Genomic DNA, 26045 nt, shown 5'->3' on the forward strand with positions numbered 1-26045 from the left:
AGAGCATGGAGAACAATGCCACATGCAGAGACCATCCCACCATGGTGTCAAAGCCCTACTACAGAGTGGACCTGTTCAACAGGCAGATGAGGGATGTCCTGCTCACCTCTCTGCTGGTCACCACCATAGAAAACAAGACAGTGGCCCACATCGGCACCTCTAATGGACGGCTGCTACAGGTACACAAGGGGACACACACCTTTGACTAAGTCCTATAATCTTACACTTTGGAAACTGTTGCTTTTCGGCTGTTATTGTTACTTGGCTAATGTACACATTCCCACTGCTGTGTTTCTTTTGGCAGCTTGTCTTGACAAGATCCAGCCCCATCATTTTTGCCAATTACTCTTTGGTAGAGAACCAAAGGGTGTCCTCCATCGCTGCTGTGTACTCAACCGAGTACCTCCTCTTTGTGGTTGGAGACAAGGTATGGAAGTTGGCATCCCCATGATTTTTTTAAACATACAGGAAATAACGTGCAGATCAGCTTACATGTTTTTAGCTTAATTTAGATGGGCATGTGCATTTGTGATCAACAACTGGGGGTGCCTGCAGTGGCGCCATGTGGAGGAGGGGAGTTAGGACGATTCCAGGGGCCCTCAAAAAATGTTAGACCAGAAGGTTTTAGCTTCTCATCCATCCATCCATCCATCATCCATCCATCCATCATTTTTTTCAATCATTCATTTGTTCATTCATTCATTCATTCATTCATTCATTCATTCATTCATTCATTCATTCATTCATTCATTCATTCATTCATTCATTCATTCATCTTCAGCTGCTTCTCCGGGGTAGGGTCGCGGTGGCAGCAAGCTAAGTAGGGCACTCCAGATGTCCCTCTCTCCAGCAACACCCTCCAGCTCCTCCTGGGGGATCCCAAGGTGTTCCCAGGCCAGATTGGTAGTCCCTCCAGCGAGTTCTGGGTCTACCCCGGGCCGGGGTCTCCTCCCAGTTTGCCGTGCCTGGTAAACCTCCAAAGGAAGGCACCCAGGACGCATCCTAATCAGATGCTCAAACCACCTCAACTGGCTCCTTTCGACGCGAAGGAGAAGCGGTGGTTCTCCGAGCTCCCTCCAGATGTCCGAGCTCCTCAGCCTATCTCTATGGCTGAGCCCAGACACCCTACGGAGGAAACTCATTTCAGCCACTTGTATGCCTGATCTCACCCTTTCGGTCACTACCATAAGCTCATGAGACCATAGGTGAGGGTTGGAACAAAGATTTACTGGTAAATTGAGAGCTTTGCCTTCCAGCTCAGCTCCCTCTTCATCACAACGGTCTGGTACAACATCTGCATTACTGCTGATGCTGCACCAATCCACCTGTCAATCTCCTGCTCCGCGCTACGCTCACTCATGAACAAGACCCCGAGATACTTGAACTCCTTTACTTGAGGCAACAACTCACCCCCAACCCGGAGGTAGCAATCCACCATTTTCCAGTAGAGAACCATGGCCTCAAACTTGGAGATGCTGACTCTCATCCTAGCCATTTCACACTCAGCTGCAAACCACCTCAGTGCGTGCTGGAGGTCGCACTCCGATAAAGCCAACAAAACCACATCATCTGTGAAGAGAAGATATGCAATTCTTAGGTTCCCAAAAGGGACACACTCCTTGCCTGGGCTGCGCCTTGACAGCCTGTCCTTGAATATCACAAACTTCTTATTCATCAATGTGAAATCTTTCCATGGTGCCCCACAATCTCTGGTGGCGCCTCTGGGTGCCTGTCATAGAGATCTTCTTTGGCAGCATGGTGGCACAGTGGTTAGCACTGTCGCCTCACAGCAAAAAGGTCTTGGGCTCAAACCCTGGGGTTGTCCACCCTTGGGGGTCATCCCAGGTTGTCCACTGTGTAGAGTTTGCATGGTCTCCCTGTGTCTGCGGTGGGTTTTCTCTGGGTGCTCCGGTTTCCCCCACCATAAAAAAAGACATGCACGTCAGGGTTAGTACTCCTGTTTGTCCTTGACCAAGGCATGGCAAGACGAACTAGATTTGGTCCCGGGTGCTGCAGGGTGGCTGCTCACTGCTTCTAGCTACACAGCTAGGATGGGTTAAACGCAGAGCGTAATTTCCCTACGGGGATCAAAATAGTATCTCAAAATAAAAAATAAAAAACTTTCACATGATAATAACAAGAAATATCAAAGTGTTTTCTCTTGGTTACAGATGATTCAGGTGCCTCAGAGAGGGCCAGGCTGTCAGCACTTCCTGACCTGCGCCATGTGTCTGACTGCTCCAAAGTTCATGGGCTGCGGCTGGTGCTCTGGAGAGTGCTCATGGGAGAGCGAGTGTGACAGTCACTGGAGGAATGAGTCTTGTCCGCCAGGCATCACAGGGGTGAGACCTGTTCACAACTTCTTGGACCATACCATGTTATTAATATTAATAATAATAATATTAATAATGTTATTAATAGCCATGTTATTGCCACGCGCCATGTGCTGTGCTCATGAAACACGCTGCACATACGGAATATTTCTGCGCAGTACAGCAGACTGCAACTGATTCTATGCAAGTATGCAAGTATCTTTAAAGAGTTCAAAAACAGATAAATTTGAGTATGTCCTTTATCTACAAATATTTCAGTTAAAAAAAACTTTGGAAAAAAGTAGCACAAAACACTCAGCAAGCAAAGGTGCTCTTTGGAGTCAAGGGTAATAGGCATATGCAAAAAAAAAAAAAAGAGAAGGAGAGGCATCCAGGTAGTGTAGTGGTCTATTCCGTTGCATACCAACATGGGGATTGCAGGTTTGAATCCTCGTGTTACCTCCGGCTAGGTTGGGCGTCCCTACAGACAAAATTGGCCATGTCTGGGGGTTGGAAGCCAATTGTGGGTATGTGTCCTGGTTGCTGCACTAGCACCTCCTCTGGTTGGTCAGGGCACCTGTTTGGGGGGGGGGGGTGGCGTGATCCTCCCATGCGCTATGTCCCCCTGGTGAAACCCCTCACTGTCAGGTGAAAAGAAGTAGCTGGCGACACCACAAGTATTGGAGGAAACATTTGGTATTCTGCAGCCTTCCCCGGATTGGCAGAGGGGGTGGAGCAGTAACTGGGACGGCTCGGAAGAATGAGGTAGTTGGCCAAGTACAATTAGTGAGAAAAAGGGGGGAAACCCCCGCCCCCCCAAAAAAAAGAAAAAAAACACTCAGCAAGCAAAGGTGCTCTTTGGAGTCAAGGGTTATAGGCATATGCAAAAACAAATGGAAATCCAAGGCACTCACATTCCTGTGTTGCAAAAGTTAAAAAGCCCTGACTTTCAAGGCTTTTTAACGATTGCAACACCAGCACTCTGAGTGCCTGTCTTTGCATACGCAAACATTCTTCCTCATACAATGATTTTGCAATATTTCAGCTGTGAAGGTTTTCATTAAAGTACTTCATTTCTGATTTATCGACATAGTTCTTTCCAAGGACTGCGCCTCCTGATGGTCAAACTGAGCTAACAGTTTGCGGCTGGGAGTTCCAGTCCCCCTTAAGACCCGCCATCACCTCCAGAACTCACCAGGTCAGACTGGGGCCGGCATCCTGTGCCGTGCTGCCGGTCAAGAGCAACAACACACAGTCAGTATCGATGCAGGGCCCACTCTTAGATTCAGGAACAAACTGTATAAATGGTAGTTCTATTTACGTAATAATATTAAAGAAAATGGAATACTATAATTTGATTTCAAGTTAAATTGGATTTAACTTGAAAGCAACTTTCCAATTGCAGGAGACGGCCTTTGTAATCAAATGCCTTTTTGAGTGTCAAAGTGCTGACTCACCATGAAATTTCAACTGACTTGTGCTGCACACATGTCTGTTATTTGCAGACAGACTGAAAAGAGTCTTTTATTTTGCTGATTTTTAGCCTGGTGTGCAAGATTCGCTCTGGCGCAATTGAGCTGTCCAAACCAGTCAACGTTACGGTAGAGGTGCACGAGGGCAAGGTGGAGGGGCGCTATTCTATTGATGGGAAGGCAGAGATGTCAGGGTTCACGTTTGTGGTAATCTTGCCTATGCTATGTTTACATCACCATTACAAGATTCCACATTTCTCATTATATCTTTTAACATCTAATTTTGTTCTTTTTGGACCATTTTATACATGTTTTTGTGTGTGTGTGTGTGTGTGTGTGTGTGTGTGTGTGTGTGTGTGTGTGTGTGTGTGTGTGTGTGTGTAATACACTGATAACATAGCGACAAATCGTTTTACATAAATGATAAATTTCATCCTTAGATTCCCAACATCACAGAAATCCAGCCCAACTACGGGCCTCGTATTGGGGGCACACTGATCACTGTGACTGGGCCTCACCTGGATGCTGGCAAGACCAGGAGGATCACTCTCAATGATGAGCCCTGTCCTATAAAAAGGTTTGACCTATAAAGACATGCATTGTACATCATTTTCAACCCCTCACTGACTTAATTCTCATCAAGTTCAATTTTTTTGACCACTAAATTAAGACGTCCTACTTTTCTTTGTAGTAGGTGAAAAAATACGTCATTGCTAGAAGCATCATTATTTCGTCTTCCCTGTTACTTATACTTGTTCCAACATTTGTAGAAGAATTATCCTTTATCCAAACCGCTTATCCTGCTGTCAGGGTTGCAGGGATGCTGGAGCCTATCCCAGCAGTCATTGGGTGGCAGGCAGGGCGACACCCCGGACAAGGCCGTCAGGCCATCACAGGGCGTGCCTTTATCAGCCATGTGCTAAACGTTTAAGCTATTTCACGATTAGGCGACAACTCTGGTTTATGCAGATACATGGTGATATGTACACCTTTCTTTTGTTTACGTGTTTTTCATCACCCCTTTACGGTTCATTTAACAGGTTTTTGGAAATGTGCGACATTAACCTTTCAAAATAAAAGCATTGACCTTAAACTATAAACTAATGACATTATTAATGACTTAAACTTACAAAAACACTTACAAACGAGTAAACATGAAATGTAATAGATACTGGGAGTATGCCGGGCTACATTAAAGGTCATTTACACTCACCCTATTAGATGCTATAAAGCTCTGCATGCATTTTTTTTAAGTAAAAATATACAAAGCGGGCATCCGGGTAGCGTAGCGGCCTACGCTGTTGTCTGCCAACAGGGGGATCGCCGGTTCGAATCCCCGTGTTACCTCCAGCTTGGTCAGGTACATGGATGTAGAACTGGATACCGGATCCAAAATGGCGCCTGTTCATTCCTATGAGAATTGCTCGCCTGGCGCGTACGCCGAAAAAGTTTCTGGCTTCCGGGTTACTTCCGGTTACCTATAGCTGCAGGTGTCCTGTCAAGTTTTACATGCGTCTCTTTTACAGTGGTGGGCAAAATGCTTTCTGGGCCGCAGGGGATTTTTCGCTTCAATACCGCGAGTGACCACTGGAAAAAAATTGGCTGCAAGTCTGAGCGGCGGCACCGTATCCAGTTCTACTAATACATCCATGGTCGGGCGTCCCTACAGACACAATTGGCCGTGTCTGCAGGTGGGAAGCCGGATGTGGGTATGTGTCCTGGTTGCTGCACCCCGACCTTCTGTGGTTGGTCGGGGTGCCTGTCGGGGGGGAGGGGCTGGGGGGAATAGCGTGACCCTCCCATGCGCCATGTCCCCCTGGCGAAACTCCTCACTGTCAAGTGAAAAGAAGCGGCTGGTGACTCCACGTGTATCGGAGGAGACATATGGTAGTCTGCAGCCCTCACTGGATCAGAAGCGCGGGTGGAGCAGCAACCGGGACGACTCAGAAGAGTGGGGTAATTGGCCGAGTACCTTTTGCAAAGTACCGCCCCAGAACGGTGCTTGTCCAATCTTACCTTAGCAACGGTTTCTATGTGAGAGAGGTTCGTCGAGCTTTCAGACAGACAGCAAAATGCTGAAACGGTGTGCCTATGGGATCTGCAAATCGGATACTAGATATCTGAAAAGTTTGGAGGGGGTGTCATTTTCTTTCCCTTCCCGAAAACCAGAACGGAAGAAGCGCAATGTCGGCAATGGATTTCGCAGTATAGCAGACCCCATGGCCAGCTTAATCCATCCAAAAGCAACAAAAATACCTGTCTGATCAAACTAAGCTTGCTACTAGCTATTATTGATGGCTAATATAGCTAACATATTATTACTGTTACTTTTACCTTTACCCACACAATGATTAATACCATTATCAACATATCAATGCATTACTGACTAACAAAATAACATTATTAATGTACCTGATTAACGTAACCAGCTTAGTCTGTGGCCATAGATACCTAATTTAATGATAGCTAATAATAGCTAGCCCACAGGTTAGCGAGGTTCCGCTTTCGTTTCAGAGCAAAAGACCCGCGGGAAGGGTTGGCTGGGATGGTCTCTGGTCTGTCTGACCTCCCCATATCCAGTCTATTTTAAACGTTTCTCTCCCCCTGTGAGCTCCAGGTGGGGGCCGGCCGATCGGAAAAGTCATCCCACCCGCAGAGGCATCTCGTTTGCCTTATTTTGTTGAAAATACCGGTTCTGGTCCGAAGATAAAAAAAATTAAAAAAAATAAAAAAAAATCATGGGGCAGTTCCCCCGGCCCTGGGGCATGTCCCTGGCCTCCCTGCAATCCCCAGGAGCCCATACAGAACCCCCGAAAAAGCCTGGATAAAAGCACGCCATGGGGAACCTTGGCCAAAATCAACACTAAAATACGGTGATGTTGACAATGGATTATTAAAAATATACCAATAATAGCTAAAATATGTAACTTACCCTACAGTGCAAGAGCACAATTGGTCCACAATGTGTTTCAGAAATAGTTGATGGGTTTTCTCATTCTTTGATTGCGACCGGTAAGCTTTACCCTCAATTACAGTCGCACCCGGCAGCCCGGAGTCCATGCAAGTCAGTTTTACTTTTAATATTCTGAATGTATCCCGCCACCGCATACTGTAACCCCTTCTGCCTTTCACGGGATGATATTAAAGATGAATTACTCCAAAATACATCACTTATTTTCTCTGGGAATGTGCCGATTTCTTCCTTCATGTTTTTTGGTTTTCCGGCTACTTCCTGGATTGTTCGGAAAAGCTTGATGGACATAGCAACAGTAATCAAGCGGGGGGGGGCGGGACTTTGCGAAAGGTCTGGGGAGAAAAAAAGGCGGGGGGGGGGGCTATACAAAGCATATCTTGTTTATTTGTGCCAGAAACAAGATGAAATAAACTATAATCTATATTGTCACAACATGATCTTTTGGACTCTAAGATTGCACTGTACTGTAACCTTTTTGAGTAGGACTGATTTCCATAAACCAACTCCCTTTTTACTTTTTTTTCCCCACTGCAGGGTCACACCGCCTAAAGGCAACTTGTCCTCCATTATTTGTCTGTCTCAGCCAATTTCGGAGGTCAGGGATGTCCCCCTCAGCGTCTTCATAGACAAGTCTTGTGTTCTTACCACCAAAGTGTTTTACTACAAAGAGAACCCCGAGATTACTGCAGTACTGCCTGATTGCAGTTTTGACAGGTGGGCCAGTGAATTAGGAAGAATCAGGAATCAGGAATGTACTTGCGCACATGAAATGAAACAAAATGCTGTTTCCCCCCAACCCACAGCAGTGCAACATACAGACAAAAACACATTCAAGAACTACAAAAACACACATATTCAAACTAACACATATGTATATCCAAACTAAAAAAAAAAAATCACTGTCTAAGGGAACAAACACCAGCCATGATGACTGTTGGAACCACCGGTCTGCATGGGCAAGCAGTTAGTCTAGCCTGCCCCGATTCAGCATCCTGTCAGAACGCCCTCTGTTTCCTCCTCGGCGCAGCTTCAGGCAGGGGCCATGGTCCCTGTGGCAACCAGATGAAGCAGACCAAGCCCTCCCAGCCGATCCAGTGCCAGCTCTCCCAGCCAGGCACCCTTGACACACCTCCCTGCACTCCACACGACGACATCAAAAACACCACAGTCAACGCCAGGTGAGGCTGCCGCCAGACTGCCCTCGGCGTTATCGGAACTGCCGGTCAACATGGGCTAGCAGTTAGCTTAGCCTGCCCCGCTTCCATGTCCTCACAGCACGCCCTTGGTGTTACCTCCTCGGGTGCAGCTTCGGGCAAGGCCGCGGTTCCTGGGCCCACGGCGTAGCAGACCAAACTCTCGCAGCCCATCCAGCGCCAGCTCTCCCAGCCAACAAATGAAGACGAAAACTTAGACAAAGACACTGCATCAACGGTACTGGGTTAGGCTGCCGCAAATGTGAATTCGTGCCACCATCTTCCCACACCGGTACTGGATGAGGCCGCTGTGAACATGAATTCGTGCCACCATCTTCTCACAACGCCGAGAGACATCCAATTTATTTTCTCTCTGGGAAAGATGATCACCCCCCCCACCCCCAATCACTCACACGCACGCACGCACGCACGCACGCACGCACGCACACACACACACACACACACACACACACACACACACACACACACACACACACTAACTTCCTCTGTTGTTTTCATGTGTAATCGTTAAGGTTTTCACTGTCCTTTGATTTTGAAAGTGTCACCATCCCTCATACATGTCTTTCTCTGTAAACTGCAGGGGGTCAAAGATTGTGATTGAAGGGAAAAACCTGGATTCTGTTTACCAGACTATCATCCGCTTTAAACCCAATGAGAGCCACCTGAAACCTATGACCACGGTATTATGTTCACCCTCATTGTTGATCAAACACACCTTTTTTCTGCTTATGTTAACAATTATTCTTTTTACACAATTTTTAAAATTGAATATTTTCCTCCTGTGTCACCTGTTTCGAATGCTCACAATTACAGTTAATTACAAGTTTGTCCAGGAGTATGAAGGTAGTTTTTACTTTGTCTGCAGGTGTGCAAAGGCAAATCTTTGCCCACGAGGATGGAGTGTGTCAGTCCCGCATTCCCCAGAGATGAGAGTGAGGAAGGACAACTCTCGTTTGACATGGATGGAGCTGTTGGACTCTGGAATGGAGAATTCTCTTACCACCCTTATGGCGAGCCCATACCCTTCGAAACAGAAGGACGAGTGCTGAGTTTGTACCCTGGGTTTGACGAAGTATCACTACATGTAAGGGCGGAGCCATCAGGGAATCTGTATCCTATCTTATATACATTCTTATTTTATTTAGATTTCTATATTCTATTCCCCACATCTTGAATTTCTCTCTCTGTCCACAGCATCAAAAGCTGAACCTTGTGAGCTCCTGTATGACGATCAAGATGACCGTGGCGGGAGTTGACTGTGATGCCAAAGTCCTAGACAATGAGATCACCTGCAGGATACCCAAAAACATGACCATCCCTGGTGAAGGACTGCCGGTGAAGGTTGGTCGGACTTGAGGTTCAGATGGTTGGATCCTATACAGACATATAATGTGCTCAATAAAACCCCAAGGGTACAATTATTACCTAGACTGCTTGTCTAGTTCAAAAATATGTTTTGATTTAGTTTGTTCAGTTCATGGATGTTCATGGTTTCAGGATGTGAAATGGCCACGCTGTATTAGAGGTAACCCTGAATTTGTAAAATTGCTCACATTGGGTCCATTTGACCTGCATTGTATGGGTGTACTCCAGTTCAAGAATTACTATGTGATGTAGCTTGAACAGTACTTGGATGGCTTTCATACTTGACATAGGACTAACAGTTTCTCAGCCAAGCTGGCACTGCTCTATGTATGTAGAGGTCATGTTCCTTGCTAGCATGAATGCTACAGAAGGTGACACCTCTTTTCCTACTCCTCTGCTTCTTATTTTTTAAATTTTTTTTACTTACACTCTTCCAGGTCATTTTTGAAAAACTTTGACTTAAATTGAATAATAGTAAGCTTTATTTTGGGGGGGGGGGTTTCCCCTCCCATTTTTCTCCCCAATCGTACTCGGCCAATTACCCCACTCTTCTGAGCTGTCCCGGTCACTGCTCCACCCCCTCTGCTGATCCGAGGAGGGCTGCAGACTACCACATGCTTCCTCCAATACATGTGGAGTCGCCAGCTGCTTCCTTTCACCTGACAGTGACAGTGAGGTGTTTTGCCAGGGGGACGTAGCGCGTGGGAGGATAACGCTATTCCCCCAGTTCTCCTTCCCCCCTGAACAGGCACCCCGGCCAACCAGAGGAGGCACTAGTGCAGTGACCAGGACACATACCTACATCCGGCATCCCACACACAGACACGGCCAATTGTGTCTGTAGGGACGTCCGATCAAGTCGTAGGTAATACGGGGATTAGAACTGACGAGTCCTGTGTTGGTAGGCAACGGAATAGACTGCTACGCTATCCGGACAGCCCAGTAGTAAGGTTTCTATCATGATTTCAGATAGGAATTTTGGCACCAGTTGTTACTATTAATTAGTTATTACTATTGTCTTGACCTTAAAAGTCTAGACAATATTGTTGGGCAGTTTAGGTCCTCCACCTGCTGCTTGGATCATCTCCCTACCATATTTCTGAAAAAACGTTTTTAATTGCAAAGCACATGATGTTTTAGAAATGATTATCGGCTCTCTTCAGGCAGGTATATTTCCTGCAGCACTTAAGACAGCTGTCATTAAACCACTTATGAAGAAGAGCAACTTTGATGAGACAGCTATTGCCAACTACAGGCCCATCTCCAATTTACCATTTCTCAGCAAAATACTTGAAAAAAGACTTTATTTTCAAGTTAATAATTATTTAATATCAAACGACTTCTAGCCATTTATCAATCAGGTTTTCGATCTCACCATAGCACAGAAACAGCGCTTATCAAAGTTGTGAATGATTTGCATATGAACAACGGATTCAAAAAAATTATATGTTGTCAGTGGCGCCCGCAAGGGGTGGCCAGGGGTGGCCATGGCCACCCTGATACTATTCCTGGCCCCCCCGCTGGCCCCCCCAGCTACGAGTCGCATATGCAGAATATGCTTCTGATTATGCATAATATGCTTCTATCTGATATTTTACATTAGGTGCTGTTCATTTAAAATCAATAATGTATATTTTTCTTAACTCTCATATTGACAGTTTTCAACTAGCCTATACAGTATACTACAGCAGCATCATAGAATTCCCGAAATTCAGTCATGGCTTTTGGTTTTGGTGTGCCACCCCAAGATTTTTAGTGGCCCCATTTGGCCACCCCTATGAAAAATTTCTGGGGGCGCCACGGTATGTTCTTATGCTCCAGGATCTCAGTGCCGCCTTCGACACTGTTGATCATGATATTTTGCTAGCAAGATTAGAAAAATGGGTTGGCCTCTCTGGCCCGGTTCTCAACTGGTGTAAAACATACCAAAATGACAGGCAGTTCTTTGTGTCTGTAGGAGACTTTTCCTCAGACAAAGTGGGTATAATGTGTGGGGTACCCCAAGGTTCGATTCTTGGACCATTACTATTCAATCTCTATATGCTCCCACTTGCACATGTTATACAGAAACAAAAAATAAATTACCATAATTATGCAGATGATTCACAACTGTACATATCCCTATCTCCTGATGACCTAAATCCCATACATTCCCTAACTCAGTGTATTGATGATATTAATCTATGGATCTCAGAGAACTTTTTACAATTGAACAAAGACAAGACAGAATTACTTATTATTGGTGCAAAGACTCAGAGACAGAGAATTGCAGCTCATCTCAGCTCTCTGTATCTGGAGTGCAAAAGCGAAGCTGGAAATCTCAGCGTAATTTTAGACAGTGATCTAAATTTAAAGAGTCACGTCAATCATCTCACAAGATCAGCCTTCTAACATCTTAAAAACATTTCAAAACTAAGGGACATTCTATCAAAATCAGACTGTGAGAAATTAATCCATGCATTTATAACAAGTAAATTGGACTATTGTAATGGACTATTCACCGGCCTTCCAAAATCAGTTGTGCGCCAACTACAGTTAATTCAAAATGCGCCAGCATTTGTTCTTAGCGGAACGAAAAAGTATGAATGTATTTCACCTGTTCTTAGATCTCTGCATTGGCTCCCTGTCAAAACTAGAATTGATTTTAAAGTGCTGTTAATTGTATACAAAGCACTGAGTGGCCTTGCACCACACTATATAAAAGACATGCTAATTACTTACAAACCAGCAAGAACTCTCAGGTCCAATGGCAGTGGTCTTTTAACCATCCCTCGTGCTAGGTCTAGAGCAGGGGAAGCTGCATTTTGTATTTACGCCCCAAGTAGATGGAACGCCCTGCCTGAGGACCTGAGAGAGACCCTCACACTGAACACATTTGAAGAGCAGGGTAACCAAATTGACAGATTTGCTTCAAAATACTTTATAAATGTGGGAGATGTATTGCTGTTGACATATTAAAATGTGTTGAACCATGTATAGAACTGATTTGCGGAGTTAGACCGTTTTTGGGTATTTTTCCCGTTTTCCTTTCTTGATTTTTTGGCCGGCTTCCTTGGTGACGTCGCCGTCTTCCTTTCGGTGCCGCGCCCCCAGAGTCTGAAACCAGTGGACACTGCAAATTTTTACACGTTTTTGAAGCTTTGTTTTATATACTTCGCAACATTTTTAATCATACAGAATTGGCTGGGTGGTTACTGATATGTTTTCTTGGGGTATGGGTATCCCAAAACACAGATTTGAGCTCAGTTACCCGCCACTTTCAAAGCAGGTTAAAAACATTACTTGTCGAAACAGCCTACGGCTAAGTTCTTGGTGTGTGTGTGTGTGTGTGTGTGTGTGTGTGTGTGTGTGTGTGTGTGTGTGTGTGTGTGTGTGTGTGTGTGTTTGTGTGTGTGTGTGTGGTGTGTGTGTGTGTATGTGTGTGTGTGTGTGTTTTGTATATTTTGCTATTTTCATATATTCTGCTCCAATTGTTATTTTTAATTAATCAGTTTTCATGACACAAAGTTTTATTTTACTAACTAATTTTTAAACTTTCCTGTACTTTTATAAAATTTGTCTGTACTTCTATTTATCTTATTTTATGCTTTTGTTTTTCTTTTGTTTTCTTATCTTTTGCCTGTAAAGCACTTTGAATGACCTCTGCAATGATAAGGTGCTATACAAGTAAACTTGCCTTGCCTTGCCCTATTACTTATGTAAATACTATTATTGTGTCCTTGAGCAAGACACTAAACCTCTAACTGCTCCTGATGAACAGGTTGGCACCTTGCATGGCAGCCTCCATCAGTGTGTGAATGTGTCTGTGAATGGGTGAATGTAAGGCATACACTGTAAAGTGCTTTGAATGGCCAGTAGACTAGAAAAAGTGCTTTAAAAATGCGGTCCACTCACCATTTACCACTTAGCATCATTGTCTACTGTTGGGCCCTTTCCTATTTGCACTTGCCATTTTCATGCTCTCTGGTATAATTTGCCTGTTTTTCTGTTTTGTAGCAATAGTAAAAGGGTCAGAAACACTAAAATGTTTTGTGAGGCGTTTGAGGTACAAAGTAATAAGTAATAGGCATGAACTCTCCACAAATAAGCACGTCGATTGAAATTCCATCATTTGAGGGGCTAAATCACTGTTCCATTTTTTGGGGGATTGAAAATCAAAAGAGAACAAAAGTCATTGGATGTTCCATGGTGTACCTTAGTACACCCATGTCATCTGTTTTAAAAATTTCACCGCCCCTTTTATAAATACATTTAACAGATTGCTGGTCTTAAGACTTTGCAGAAATACTGAGGGAGACAGCTAGGAAGGTACTTGGTGTGTCATCAGGACAGCGGAAGGAAGACAAGGAGACTTGGTGGTGGAATGAGGAAGTATAGGAACGTATACAGAGGAAGAGGTTGGCAAATCAGAAGTGGGATAGTCAGAGTGAAAGTATATTCTGCAGATGTCATGTTATTTTAGTTGATTTTAATTGCTGGTATTAAGCACAAACAAACACAAAACCAATAAAGTGGCTATTGGGCTCTTTTTTATCAGCATCGGCATCCATGTCTCTGTATTGGAGAACCCTGGGTAGTGATGGGCCTTGTTTGTCCCACAGTCATTTCTGGAGAACGAGACAATGTTCGTTGCTGCCCCTCCCTCTCCACTGTTACTCACCATGGGGTGGATTGAGAGATGATAAAACTGGGGGTTTCATCACCCTTTAATCTATTTTGTACTTGTTTCCGTCCTCTTCACCTCTTTATGAGCAAAGGCACACCTACACTAAATGCACTTGACTTGACATGTACTTTTGTCCTGACTCTGATATGATTACTATGGTGCCGGTTGGTAACACACAAATTTTATCGGCTAATGGCTGACTCTCTTGTAGGTCACTTTGGATAAACACATCTGCCAAATTAGTCATGTAAATGTAAACTGCAGCTTCACAGCCGTGCAAAATATTACTGTAAGCAGAAGAAATTGACCTTGCTCAATTCAATGAAACCCTGTACAATATGTTAATATGTTAAAACAATATAACTGTAATTTTTCTACTGGAAATTTTACATGAAATGTGTGAGCGTTACAAGATTAACTTGAAGGACTCTTATTCCTCTATTCTAGATCTCCATCAATGGGCAGGTCCACAATGTTGGCACAGTAGTGAGGGTCAGCAACCACTACATGGTGGGAATCGTCCTGGGCATCCTGGCAGCACTGGTGGCCGGGGCTGTGCTGGCCTTTGTCGTCATGAAGCACCTGAGGAAAAAGAAGAAAGGTGGCCTCCTACGATGTGTCTGGACCTTGACCAGACCAGCTTATACAATCACAACCTACAACAGCTTAGAATTTGAGATGGATTAGACAATCCTTTCAACCAGAACAACTCTAGTTGCGTAGGACGTACATGTGATGTGGTGTTGTTATGCTATGGTTGATGATTGAAGAAGTGTTGTGAAATGTTTTTTTTAGCCTCCATGGTGGAGACCCGTCTGGCCCATAACCCTAACCGCTCTGGCACCAGCAGCGTGGAGCTGTCACCCATCGGGGACTACAGGAGAGGTGACATTCTTGCTCAGAATAAAGGCACTGAAATGTATCCCTCAAACTTTCAATTTAAACTTGATCTAAATCTCTGCTCTCAACATGTTTATGTTTATAAAACTAACCTTACCCCTGGCTCTTACCAGCAGTGTCCCTTAGTCCGCCCGTCACGCTGGCGGGGCCGGTAGTGTTTCCAAGCCTGGCCTATGCTGCGAGCAACATGGACCCTATCCTCACTCCACTTATGCCCCCAGAGAAGATCTCCATCTCTAGCTTTAGGCCTGAGCTCCTGGAGGAAGTGAAGGACGTTCTCATTCCAGCTGAGATGCTCATTGTCCAGTACCACCGGATCATAGGGCAGGGTTAGGAGCATCACTGTCTTTATGTGGTTAAATGAAACACTTAAGATGTTGTCATATGAAGTGTTTTATTGTCTCCTGATTTTTTTTTTCCTGTCTCATACCTGCAGGTCATTTTGGCACTGTCTGTCATGGTTACTTCACAGACCACAACAACAGAGAAATCCACTGTGCAGTGAAATCATTGAACAGTGAGTATCTTCTTCTTGAAGCCAAAATCAACAATTTCCCTGATCCATCCCTCCGTCTGGCAGTGAGAATTACAAACAAGGTGTAGCAGTTAGGCAGTAAATTGTTTCCACCCCTGTAATATATCATCCTCAGACAAAGCTAACATAGGCAATTTAATGTGCTACAAACTACATCAAACTATTTTGGAAAACAAATATACTGTAATATTGACCGTAGAATAGGTAGATTACCTGTCCAACAGAATTAAAGCCTACCATCTTATTATATGTCAATCTATTTTTCTGCTTGAGTAGGAACTATTAAGTTTGTGTTACCTGTGGTTGTATCCCCAGCACGTGCGGGTACAAATCTGCAGTCAGTTACTTTGTCACAGCTACTTATTCATAGTCAGTCATGGGCTGTTATGAATGAGTCAATCTTTTGAACACAAGAGCTGATTAACATCTTGAGCATTTTATTTAGTGTACCCCAACACTGAGTTTATCCTGGTCCAAAGGGGTTTTCATATTCAAAATGGTGCTCAAAAATGACTCTATCAGCTTTTTCAGAACAGTATTTGAAGGGATAATTCTGTTTAGGCCAGGCAAAGTATATCTGTTCTGTAAAAATCTGGACATCTGCATTTTAATAAATGTGATTCTGTCCTGGCCTAAGCTGTTTTTCCTGCTGAATCTCACAGCTTCAACCTAGCTCCTTATTCGCTGGAAAAGACTTGGTAAAAGGATGGTCATGTATAAGGTGTTGAGTTACAAGTTTGAGGCTAGATCTGGAGCCTTTATTTACTTTGGGCCACCCAAACCTATGTTTTGCTCCAAAGAGCATCTTACTTACTGTGCCTCAATGTAGAGTTTAGCAGGCTCAAATGGGTTTTCATGTTCAAAATGGTGCTCAAAAAGGGATCTATTAGCTTTTCCTTTTAGCATTTGACAGTCTAAATCTATTTGGACCAGAACTTGGTGCAAACAGATTCAACCCTTCTAATTGACCCTAAGTTTTTGTTCATGCACAAGCAGTTTTTCATGCTGAAATTCACAGTTTATAACCTAGTTCCATATTAACTCTAAAAAACTCAGCAAAAGAATGGTAATGAACAAGTCCATTCTACTCTAATCCTATTTCTCAAACACTGTCCCGAAAAAGCCGACAGAGTCAAAACAGCACACAGGAACACATTTATCAAAATGTAGATGTCCAGTTTTTTTTTTTTTTTTTTTTACAGAACTTGTGTGCTTTACCTGGGCCTAACAGATTTAACCCTTGAAATGCTGTTCTGAAAAAGCTGATTGAGCCATTTTTGAGCATAAAAATCCATTTGGGGGGTGTCCGGGTGGCATGGCGGTCTATTCCATTGCCTACCAACATGGGAATATCTGGTTTGAATCCCCATGTTACCTGTGGCTTGGTCGGGTGTCTCTACAGACACAGTTGGCTGTGTCTGCGGGTTGGAAGCCGGATGTGGGTATGTGTCCTGGTCGCTGCACTAGCACCTTCTCTGGTCAGTCAGGGCACCTGTTTGGGGGTGAGGGGGAACCGGAGGGAATAGCATGATCCTACCATGCGCTATTTCTCCCTGGCGAAACTCCTCACTGTCAAGTGGAAAGAAGCAGCTGGTGACTCCACATGTATCGGAGGAGGCATGTGGTAGTCTGCAACCCTCCCCAAATAGGTAGAAGGGGTGGAGCAGTGACTGTGACAGCTTGGAAGAGTGGGGTAATTGGCGTATACAATTGGGAAGAAAAAGGGAGAAAAAAAATCAAAAAAAAAATTGGGGCCAGGCTGAACTCTATGTTGGTGTACACTAAATGAGATTCTCTTTGGGGAAAAACAGATTTGGGTGGGACCAAAGTGACTAAAAGCTCCAAATCCAGCCCTAAACTTGCTCATCACTACTCTATACATGATCACTCTCTACTGAAGTCTTTTCCAGCGAACAGGGACCTGGGTGTTAAGATGTCAATATAAGTATGAAAATTGGCTTGGGCCAGAATATAAACACATTTATTAAGGTGCAGATGTCCATTTTAGTACTGAACAGATGTACTTTCCTTGGCATCAGACAGATTTCACCCTTCAAATGCTGGCAGGAAAAAGCTGATTGAGCCATTTTTGAGCATCGTTTTGAATAATAAAAAAAAACCCATTTGGGCCAGGCTAAACTCTGTATTGGGATACAGTAAGTGAGATGCGCTTTAGTTTTTCTTCTTAATTCATTTAATGCATTAACAAAGAAGGAACTAGATTTTCAGGTGTGAATCTAATGATGAAAATGGGTTGTGTCCCAAAACATACAGAGTCAATTTCCAAATTCGTGGAGAAATTTGTATTTCTGCTAGAATTCTAACATACTAGGTAATACACACTCAAGATATTAATCAACACGTCTATTCAGTAAGACTGACTCATTTGCAACAGTCCACGACTGGCCGTGAGTAAGTAGCTGTGGATAAGCAGCTATAATACTTTCTTTCCTTTTCATAATTTATTTACAAGTAGGAAAAAAAAAATTCAAAGCATATTTTCTTTTTGTTTTTTTCCCCCCTATTTTCTCCCCAATTGTACTTGGTCAATTACCCCACTCTTCTGAGCCGTCCCAGTCACTGCTCCACCCCCTCTGCCGATCCAAGGAGGGCTGCAGACTACCACATGCCTCCTCCAATACATGTGGAGTCGCCAGCTGCTAATTTCACCTGACAGTGAGGAGTTTAACCAGGATGATGTAGCACGTGGGAGGATCCCGCTACTCCGCCCAGTTAACCCCCCCCCCCCAAACAGGTGCCACAACCGACAAGAGGAGTTGCTAGTACAGCTACCAAGACACATACCCACGTCCAGCTTCCCACCCGCAGACACGGCCAATTGTGCCAGGAGGGATGCCCGACCAAGCCGGTGGTAACACGGAGATTCGAACCGGTGATCCCCGTGTCGGTAGGCAATGGAATAGACCGTTATGCTATCCGGATGCCATAGCGTTTTTTTAAACAGTGGGTTTGAAGTAGAGGGTTGTGGTTCTGCCCACCATGGGTTTGGTGGGTCTATCAAAGTCGGGAGCAGGTTTAGGTGGCTCCAGAGCTAATCTGTGCATCACTCGTGGGAACATATTTGCTGCTGCACCAGTGTTTGTTTTACCCAGTCAAATACTTCAACACTGTATGTGGAGATTGTCTCCAACCCAAGTAAAGATCCCAGTTGGTATTATGTATCCTGACTCCATTGTCCAAGTGGGTAAAGTATCTCTGTATTAATGGGGGGGGATCACATGTTTCAGCTTTAACTAATAACATAAAACACCTGTGAGAAAAAAGTGACTGTTTTTCATGTGTGGAGACTGCTACCCTACATGTAACCAACTTTAATGTAAAATCACTGCCACCTGGATCCAGCCCCATGGTGCTGTGCAGCGTGGTAGTCATCATATTGAACATTTATTGAACAATTGGCCTTAGTTGTTGATTGTTGACTATGATTGTGTATTAATGTCTCTCTCTCTCTCTCTCTCCCCCTCTCCCCCTCTGTCTCTCACTTCTTTCCTCTCTCCTCTCTCCTGTCTCCTTGTCCTTCTCTGTTTCTTTCATTTCCTCTCTGTGTGTGTGTGTGTGTGTGTGTGTGTGTGTGTGTGTGTGTGTGTGTGTGTGTGTGTGTGTGTGTGCGTGATCTCAGGAATAACAGATGTGGAGGAGGTGGAGCAGTTTCTGAAGGAGGGCATCATCATGAAGTCTTTCCATCACATCAACGTGCTGTCTCTGCTTGGCATCCTGCTGCCCCAGGAGGGGCTCCCCCTAGTTGTGCTGCCCTACATCAAGCATGGGGATTTGCGCCATTTCATCCGCTGCGAGAAGAGGGTTAGATTGCTGCATGAAAACTAAAAGCTAAAAAAAGTCAATGATTTCATGATCCAATCACGTATTTGCAACTCACTGGAAATTAAGGCTGGGCAGTCATTCAAAATTATGTTTTGTCTTTCAGTGGTATTGTATTGGGATGAAATTCAGATTTTGTCACATCGTTAGACACAATTTTGTTGTTTAAACTAATGATAATGAGAATCTCTTACCTAAATTTTCTCACAAAATGAGGTCCAAAATATTTGCGTGAGTATTGTTTGAAATCTAGTTTTGATTTGATATAATACGTTACATTGCCAAACAGTTTAATGTAATTATCCTCAGTTGGATTCTTAAACATGGTATTTTTGCATATGTAAGCAGATAATGTGATATAGTATAGTGACATTTTCCATATTGCCCAGCACTACTGGAAACCTATGTCACTAAATGAAATATTTACAATGGTTGAAGATCAGAATCTTTGTCAAGTTCCTGTTTGGTCTTTATCTTGTCAGAACCCTACTGTGAAGGATTTGATTGGCTTTGGGCTGCAGGTTGCAAAGGGGATGGAGTACTTGGCCCAGAAGAAGTTCGTGCACAGAGACCTTGCAGCACGAAATTGCATGTGAGTAATTGCAGGGAGATATGCAAAGAAGTCAGCCAATTCAGTCAAGTGCTACTGGGCCTTAACTCTACTTTGATCTACATATGGAGATGTAGGGAAATTAGACTTTGATTCTTTTTTATGTATGCAGTACTTAGTGGAGTTACTAGTGGCCGCTATTCTATTCTCTTGATCGTTGTGTCCCTAGGCTGGATGAGTCTTACACGGTCAAGGTGGCGGACTTTGGCATGGCTAGAGATGTTTTCGATAAGGAATACTACAGTATTCAGGACCACAGAAAGGCTAAGCTGCCTGTCAAGTGGATGGCCATTGAGAGTCTGCAAACACAGAAATTCACTGCCAAGTCAGATGTGGTAAGTGAAGGAACAAAAAGTCCAACTTTACTGAGATGAAGACCTCAGTGGAGGTGTTTATCATTTTAAGCAAAGAGGTACACTCCTATAGTAAGAGGCACCAACGTACATAATGTCCTGCTTCAGTATAAAAGACAAAGTCTTGGGTGACAATATATTTTTCTTGTGGGCAAGACCATAAAAATATGTCTTGTTGCATGCTCAATAATCCAGATGAGGAAATCCCAGAAAGATGAATCAGTTCATCTGGACACAACGTTTATTGAGATAAATGTTTCATCACTCATCTGAGTGACCTCTTCAGTCTCAACTGACTGCAGGTACCCCCACCGTTTTAAACAATACAGCTGCATAATGACCAAAAACAACCATCGGTTCCCTATGCAAATTGCAGTGAGCGTTAACTAGAGTTTCAATGGCCATGTATATTATTCACAGAGGATTGAGGAATGGTTTCAATAATTCCTGGGAAGATTGTCGTGACTTAGACATCGGGGAAACCAAACAGTCGCTGGCCAAGAGGATGGCACAAGACAGAAGAGCTAACACGTCAGCCCAGAACTCCAGAGTCTACCCCCATCTACAGGCCAGTGGCCACTCTTTCAAGGATGAGGATGTGCCCATCCTTGATAGGGAGGAATACTGGTTTGAATGGGGAGTCAAGGAGGCCATCTGTGTGAAGAGGGAACAATCATTCATGAACCGAGGGGAGGTTAAGAGTACATATGTCACCATCTTACAATGCTGTGATTGCAACTATTCCCAAATCCTCTGTGAATAGTACACATGGCCATTGTAACTCTAGTTAATGGTCATGCCCATATTTGCATATGAAACTGATCATTGGTTTTGGTTGTTATGCCACTGTCTTGTTTATAAGGGTGGGGGTACCTGCAGGTCAGGTTTCTCTCAATAAATGTTATGTCCGGATGAACTGATTCACCTTTCTGAGACCATATAAAGATGTTTCAGCTTTGATAACTAAGTCATATAAAGTAGATTTGAAATCTTTACATTTGTAAAATGACAAACAATTTTGTTTGTAAGCATATTTAATGGTAATTATCTTCATGTTTGAATAAAATCTCCTGATACACCCAAACTCATTTTAGGACAATACCAGTATGCTTTTCCAGTATATATATATATATATACACTACCGTTCAAAAGTTTGGGATCACCCAAACAATTTTGTGTTTTCCATGAAAAGTCACACTTATTCACCACCATATGTTGTGAAATGAATAGAAAATAGAGTCAAGACATTGACAAGGTTAGAAATAATGATTTGTATTTGAAATAAGATTTTTTTTACATCAAACTTTGCTTTCGTCAAAGAATCCTCCATTTGCAGCAATTACAGCATTGCAGACCTTTGGCATTCTAGCTGTTAATTTGTTGAGGTAATCTGGAGAAATTGCACCCCACGCTTCCAGAAGCAGCTCCCACAAGTTGGATTGGTTGGATGGGCACTTCTTGCGTACCATACGGTCAAGCTGCTCCCACAACAGCTCAATGGGGTTCAGATCTGGTGACTGCGCTGGCCACTCCATTACCGATAGAATACCAGCTGCCTGCTTCTGCTCTAAATAGTTCTTGCACAATTTGGAGGTGTGTTTAGGGTCATTGTCCTGTTGTAGGATGAAATTGGCTCCAATCAAGCGCTGTCCACTGGGTATGGCATGGCGTTGCAAAATGGAGTGATAGCCTTCCTTATTCAGAATCCCTTTTACCCTGTACAAATCTCCCACCTTACCAGCACCAAAGCAACCCCAGACCATCACATTACCTCCACCATGCTTAACAGATGGCGTCAGGCATTCTTCCAGCATCTTTTCATTTGTTCTGCGTCTCACAAACGTTCTTCTTTGTGATCCAAACACCTCAAACTTGGATTCATCCGTCCACAACACTTTTTTCCAGTCTTCCTCTGTCCAATGTCTGTGTTCTTTTGCCCATCTTAATCTTTTCTTTTATTGGTCAGTCTCAGATATGGCTTTTTCTTTGCCACTCTGCCCTGAAGCCCAGAATCCCGCAGCCGCCTCTTCACTGTAGATGTTGACACTGGTGTTTTGCGGGTACTATTTAATGAAGATGCCAGTTGGGGACCTGTGAGGCGTCTGTTTCTCAAACTAGAGACTCTAATGTACTTATCTTCTTGCTCAGTTGTGCAACGCGGCCTCCCACTTCTTTTTCTACTCTGGTTAGAGCCTGTTTGTGCTGTCCTCTGAAGGGAGTAGTACACACCGGTGTAGGAAATCTTCAATTTCTTAGCAATTTCTCGCATGGAATAGCCTTCATTTCTAAGAACAAGAATAGACTGTCGAGTTTCAGATGAAAGTTCTCTTCTTCTGGCCATTTTGAGCGTTTAATTGACCCCACAAATGTGATGCTCCAGAAACTCAATCTGCTCAAAGGAAGGTCAGTTTTGTAGCTTCTGTAACGAGCTAAACTGTTTTCAGATGTGTGAACATGATTGCACAAGGGTTTTCTAATCATCAATTAGCCTTCTGAGCCAATGAGCAAACACATTGTACCATTAGAACACTGGAGTGATAGTTGCTTGAAATGGGCCTCTATACACCTATGTAGATATTGCACCAAAAACCAGACATTTGCAGCTAGAATAGTCATTTACCACATTAGCAATGTATAGAGTGTATTTCTTTAAAGTTAAGACTAGTTTAAAGTTATCTTCATTGAACAGTACAGTGCTTTTCCTTCAAAAATATGGACATTTCAATGTGATCCCAAACTTTTGAACGGTAGTGTATATATATATATATATATATATATATATATATGTGTGTGTGTGTGTGTGTGTGTTTAATTAATTTTGCTCTCCCCAATTTAGTGGTCTTTTGGGGTGCTCATGTGGGAGATGCTAACAAGAGGAGCTAGCCCCTACCCAGAGGTGGACCCCTATGACATCACCCATTACTTACTGAAAGGCAGGAGGCTTCCCCAGCCGCAGTACTGTCCTGACCCATTGTAAGTAGTGCTAATGATAATTCACTTCTTTCTACAAGGCAGAGAAGCAAATGGTGCTGGCAGGAACAGCACGGTGTCAGAATGGTCAAGCTACTTTGAATAATCCTTAAACTGCCCGTTGTGTTTTGCCCCCATGTGGTTAAACAATGCAGTCTTTAGGTTAATGTTCCTTGCTATACTTCCCCTCAAAGATTACAATTTATTTAAGGTTACAAAACCATGGACTCACATGTACGCACATGTGCGCGCACACACACATGCACAAGGACATTAACACATGCAAAATGCATGTGCGTGAACACTTCCCACATACACAACCGTGCACATAATTGGAGAGATTATAAGAAAAAAATTAACTTGTTTTTTCCTGTTTTTCAGAAACTTAAATGTTGACTCACATGGTCTGTGAGCTCTTTCTCAGTGACTTAGAGTGTCAGAGAATAAATCAATAACTAATGAGAGGGCTAAACTAAGAAAAAAAATCAAAGATGGTCTCCAGGTAGCATAGCGGTCTATTCCGTTGCCTTCCAACATGAGGGTCATTGGTTCGAATATCCGTGTTACCTCTGACTTGGTCGGGCGTCCCTACAGACACAATTGGCCGTGTCTGCGGGTGGGAAACCGGATGTGGATATGTGTCCTGGTCGCCGCACTAGTGCCTCTTCTGGTTGGTTGGGGCCCCTGTTCGGGGGGCAGGGGGAACTTGGGGGAATAGTGTGATCCTCCCATGTGCTTCATCCCCCTGGTGAAACTCCTTCCTCACTGTCAGGTGAAAAGAAGCGGCTGGCGACTCCACATGTATCGGAGGAGGCATGTGGTAGTCTGCAGCCTCCCCCCCCCTCGGTAGGGAGGAGCAACCGGGATGGCTTGGAAGAGTGGGGTAATTGGCCGGATACAATTGGGGAGAAAAAGGGGACGAAAAACACCCCCAAACATATCTATCCACTTACAGTAGTGCTCTTTCCAGAAACAGATGACCTCAAAACGCCTGAACTACTTTGATCGGCAGTTAGGTTTTAGACCTTCTTTAGTAACTAAAATGCTAAAACACTGGATCCAAGAAAAGAAAAGCAACAATTAATTCTTTGAGTGTTATAAAAATCAAGGTTAGTAAAACATCTCAATGAAGGAGAAAGAAAAAAACAAAACATCATCAGAAAAGAAAAAATAACTCAAAAGTGATTAAACAAAAATCAAAGCTGAACTGCACATCTCTATTATGGCTTTGTTGAATTGTTTTTTCACATTGACAACATTAGTATGTATCAATAGCAAGTTAATCTGCTTGGCTCGGCTGAAGGTTTTCTTTACGATCCTCAGGTATAGCATCATGCTCCAGTGCTGGGACCCTGACCCAGAGCTGAGGCCCAGCTTTGCTACGCTGGTGTCTGCTGTCCTCAACATCCTGTCAAGCTTGGAGGGAGAGCACTACATTAGCCTGAAGGTCACCTATGTCAACCTGGACCAGCCTCGACCGTACCCAGCCCTCACAGAATCTGCTGATGAAAATGACTCCACGGACGCCGAAGACACTGGCTCAGTTTCCTCCTAACCCCCCCCCCCCGCCCCATCCTCCACCTTGCACTTTCTGGGTGCTACGGCTGGTATTGGTGCTACTGTAAGAACACAGGGGAGCTCTTACTGGAAGGTCAAACCAACGTCTTTTACCAGTCTCAGCACTTATAAAAAGTCAGAGTCCACGAAAGAAGGGGTCCGATGCTTAGATTTCAACCACCATAACTCAAAGAGAGAGGTTAATCACAGGTGATCTTTCCACTACCTATAATATGTGAACTGTTACAAGAGCAGGACCATTTTGAATGTAAGATCAGCAATGTGGTGTCCTCACATTTTCTTGATTCCGTTGCAATGCAGTGATTTTTCTCTATATTTTGGATCATACAGCTGCAAAGGGAAAAAAAACGACCATGATGTTTTGAAAGCAATCCGATTATCATCCTGTTGCTTTTTCTCTCAACACAATTTCTTTAAATTAGAGTGTAATAAATTGACATATTTATTTGTTTATAGACTCTTTATTCTTCTGTGGACTTTAACTAGATATTGGGACCGATGTTAATTTTCCCATCAGGAACTGATTTATGTTGCAACAGCTTCACAGCCCACCACATTTTCTTCAAACGATGGCCTCGGCCAAGCTCATGTTTACACAAATCGCCACAATCTTCTTAAAGGGTAAGGTGCCGGCTTTCCACTAGAGGGCAGCATGTTGTTAGACTTCATCTGCATCAGCACTGCTCGCCCATGTTTCTGGCAGTCTGAAGAGAACGCAGCATCTTTCCTTTGCGTTTTACTGTAGCAGAGTAATATGAACCAACTTGGTCTTTCAATCTTTGCCCACATTTTCTCAGTATGGTTCAAACTCCTCTTCAGTTTCAGTAGGAAATACAAGCAAACTGTAATACGGTATCAGCTCACCATGCAAACATTTCTGCTCTTTTTGCTTATCTGATGAGACAGCATACAACGATGACTCAATATCCTAAAAGATAAACTAGAGGTACACCCAGCAAAGCCTTTTCAAGCAATCTCTCACCCAAAAAAAAAAAAAGTGTCACCCATGTTGAAAAGTTTCTCAATCTCAGCCATCTATCTAGGTTAGGGTCAAATACGGTGAGCCTACTCCCACCCTAAATAAAACAAAAACCAAGTAAAATAAAAAATAGAGGTAAATATACGTCACCAAGTTTTCTGTTTTTTTTTTTTCCTCATGCTGCCAAGAACAAAGGCCAATCCCCGGATGGTAAGGCCTTTGAAATAGAAGAAGATAGTTTACTTTTTAAAAGTATGTACATGAGTGTACACACTCA

At 43.6% G+C, this 26045-nt stretch overlaps 1 protein-coding gene across 2 annotated transcripts in view; it reads left to right on the forward strand.

Annotated features, from left to right (window-relative positions):
- The window catches only part of mst1rb (macrophage stimulating 1 receptor b), a 37190-nt gene extending 11704 nt beyond the window's left edge, over nt 1-25486 (forward strand). Inside the window, exons 3-21 of one of the 2 annotated variants that reach the window (XM_056273784.1) lie at nt 3-179; nt 305-427; nt 2172-2342; nt 3406-3566; nt 3856-3991; nt 4225-4361; nt 7293-7472; nt 8553-8652; nt 8838-9056; nt 9167-9313; nt 14451-14604; nt 14799-14888; nt 15017-15232; nt 15340-15420; nt 19079-19260; nt 19761-19870; nt 20058-20223; nt 23078-23214; nt 24535-25486. In XM_056273784.1, the coding sequence (XP_056129759.1) occupies nt 3-179; nt 305-427; nt 2172-2342; nt 3406-3566; nt 3856-3991; nt 4225-4361; nt 7293-7472; nt 8553-8652; nt 8838-9056; nt 9167-9313; nt 14451-14604; nt 14799-14888; nt 15017-15232; nt 15340-15420; nt 19079-19260; nt 19761-19870; nt 20058-20223; nt 23078-23214; nt 24535-24766 (2919 nt within the window). In that variant the 3' untranslated portion in view covers nt 24767-25486. The remainder of the gene's footprint in view (nt 1-2; nt 180-304; nt 428-2171; nt 2343-3405; nt 3567-3855; nt 3992-4224; nt 4362-7292; nt 7473-8552; nt 8653-8837; nt 9057-9166; nt 9314-14450; nt 14605-14798; nt 14889-15016; nt 15233-15339; nt 15421-19078; nt 19261-19760; nt 19871-20057; nt 20224-23077; nt 23215-24534) is intronic. The other variant, XM_056273785.1, reaches the window with a different exon arrangement.
- The last annotated feature ends 559 nt before the right edge of the window (nt 25487-26045 follow it).

The sequence above is a fragment of the Lampris incognitus genome, chromosome 2 (genome assembly GCF_029633865.1).
Source record: "Lampris incognitus isolate fLamInc1 chromosome 2, fLamInc1.hap2, whole genome shotgun sequence".
In the NCBI taxonomy this organism is placed as follows: domain Eukaryota; kingdom Metazoa; phylum Chordata; class Actinopteri; order Lampriformes; family Lampridae; genus Lampris; species Lampris incognitus.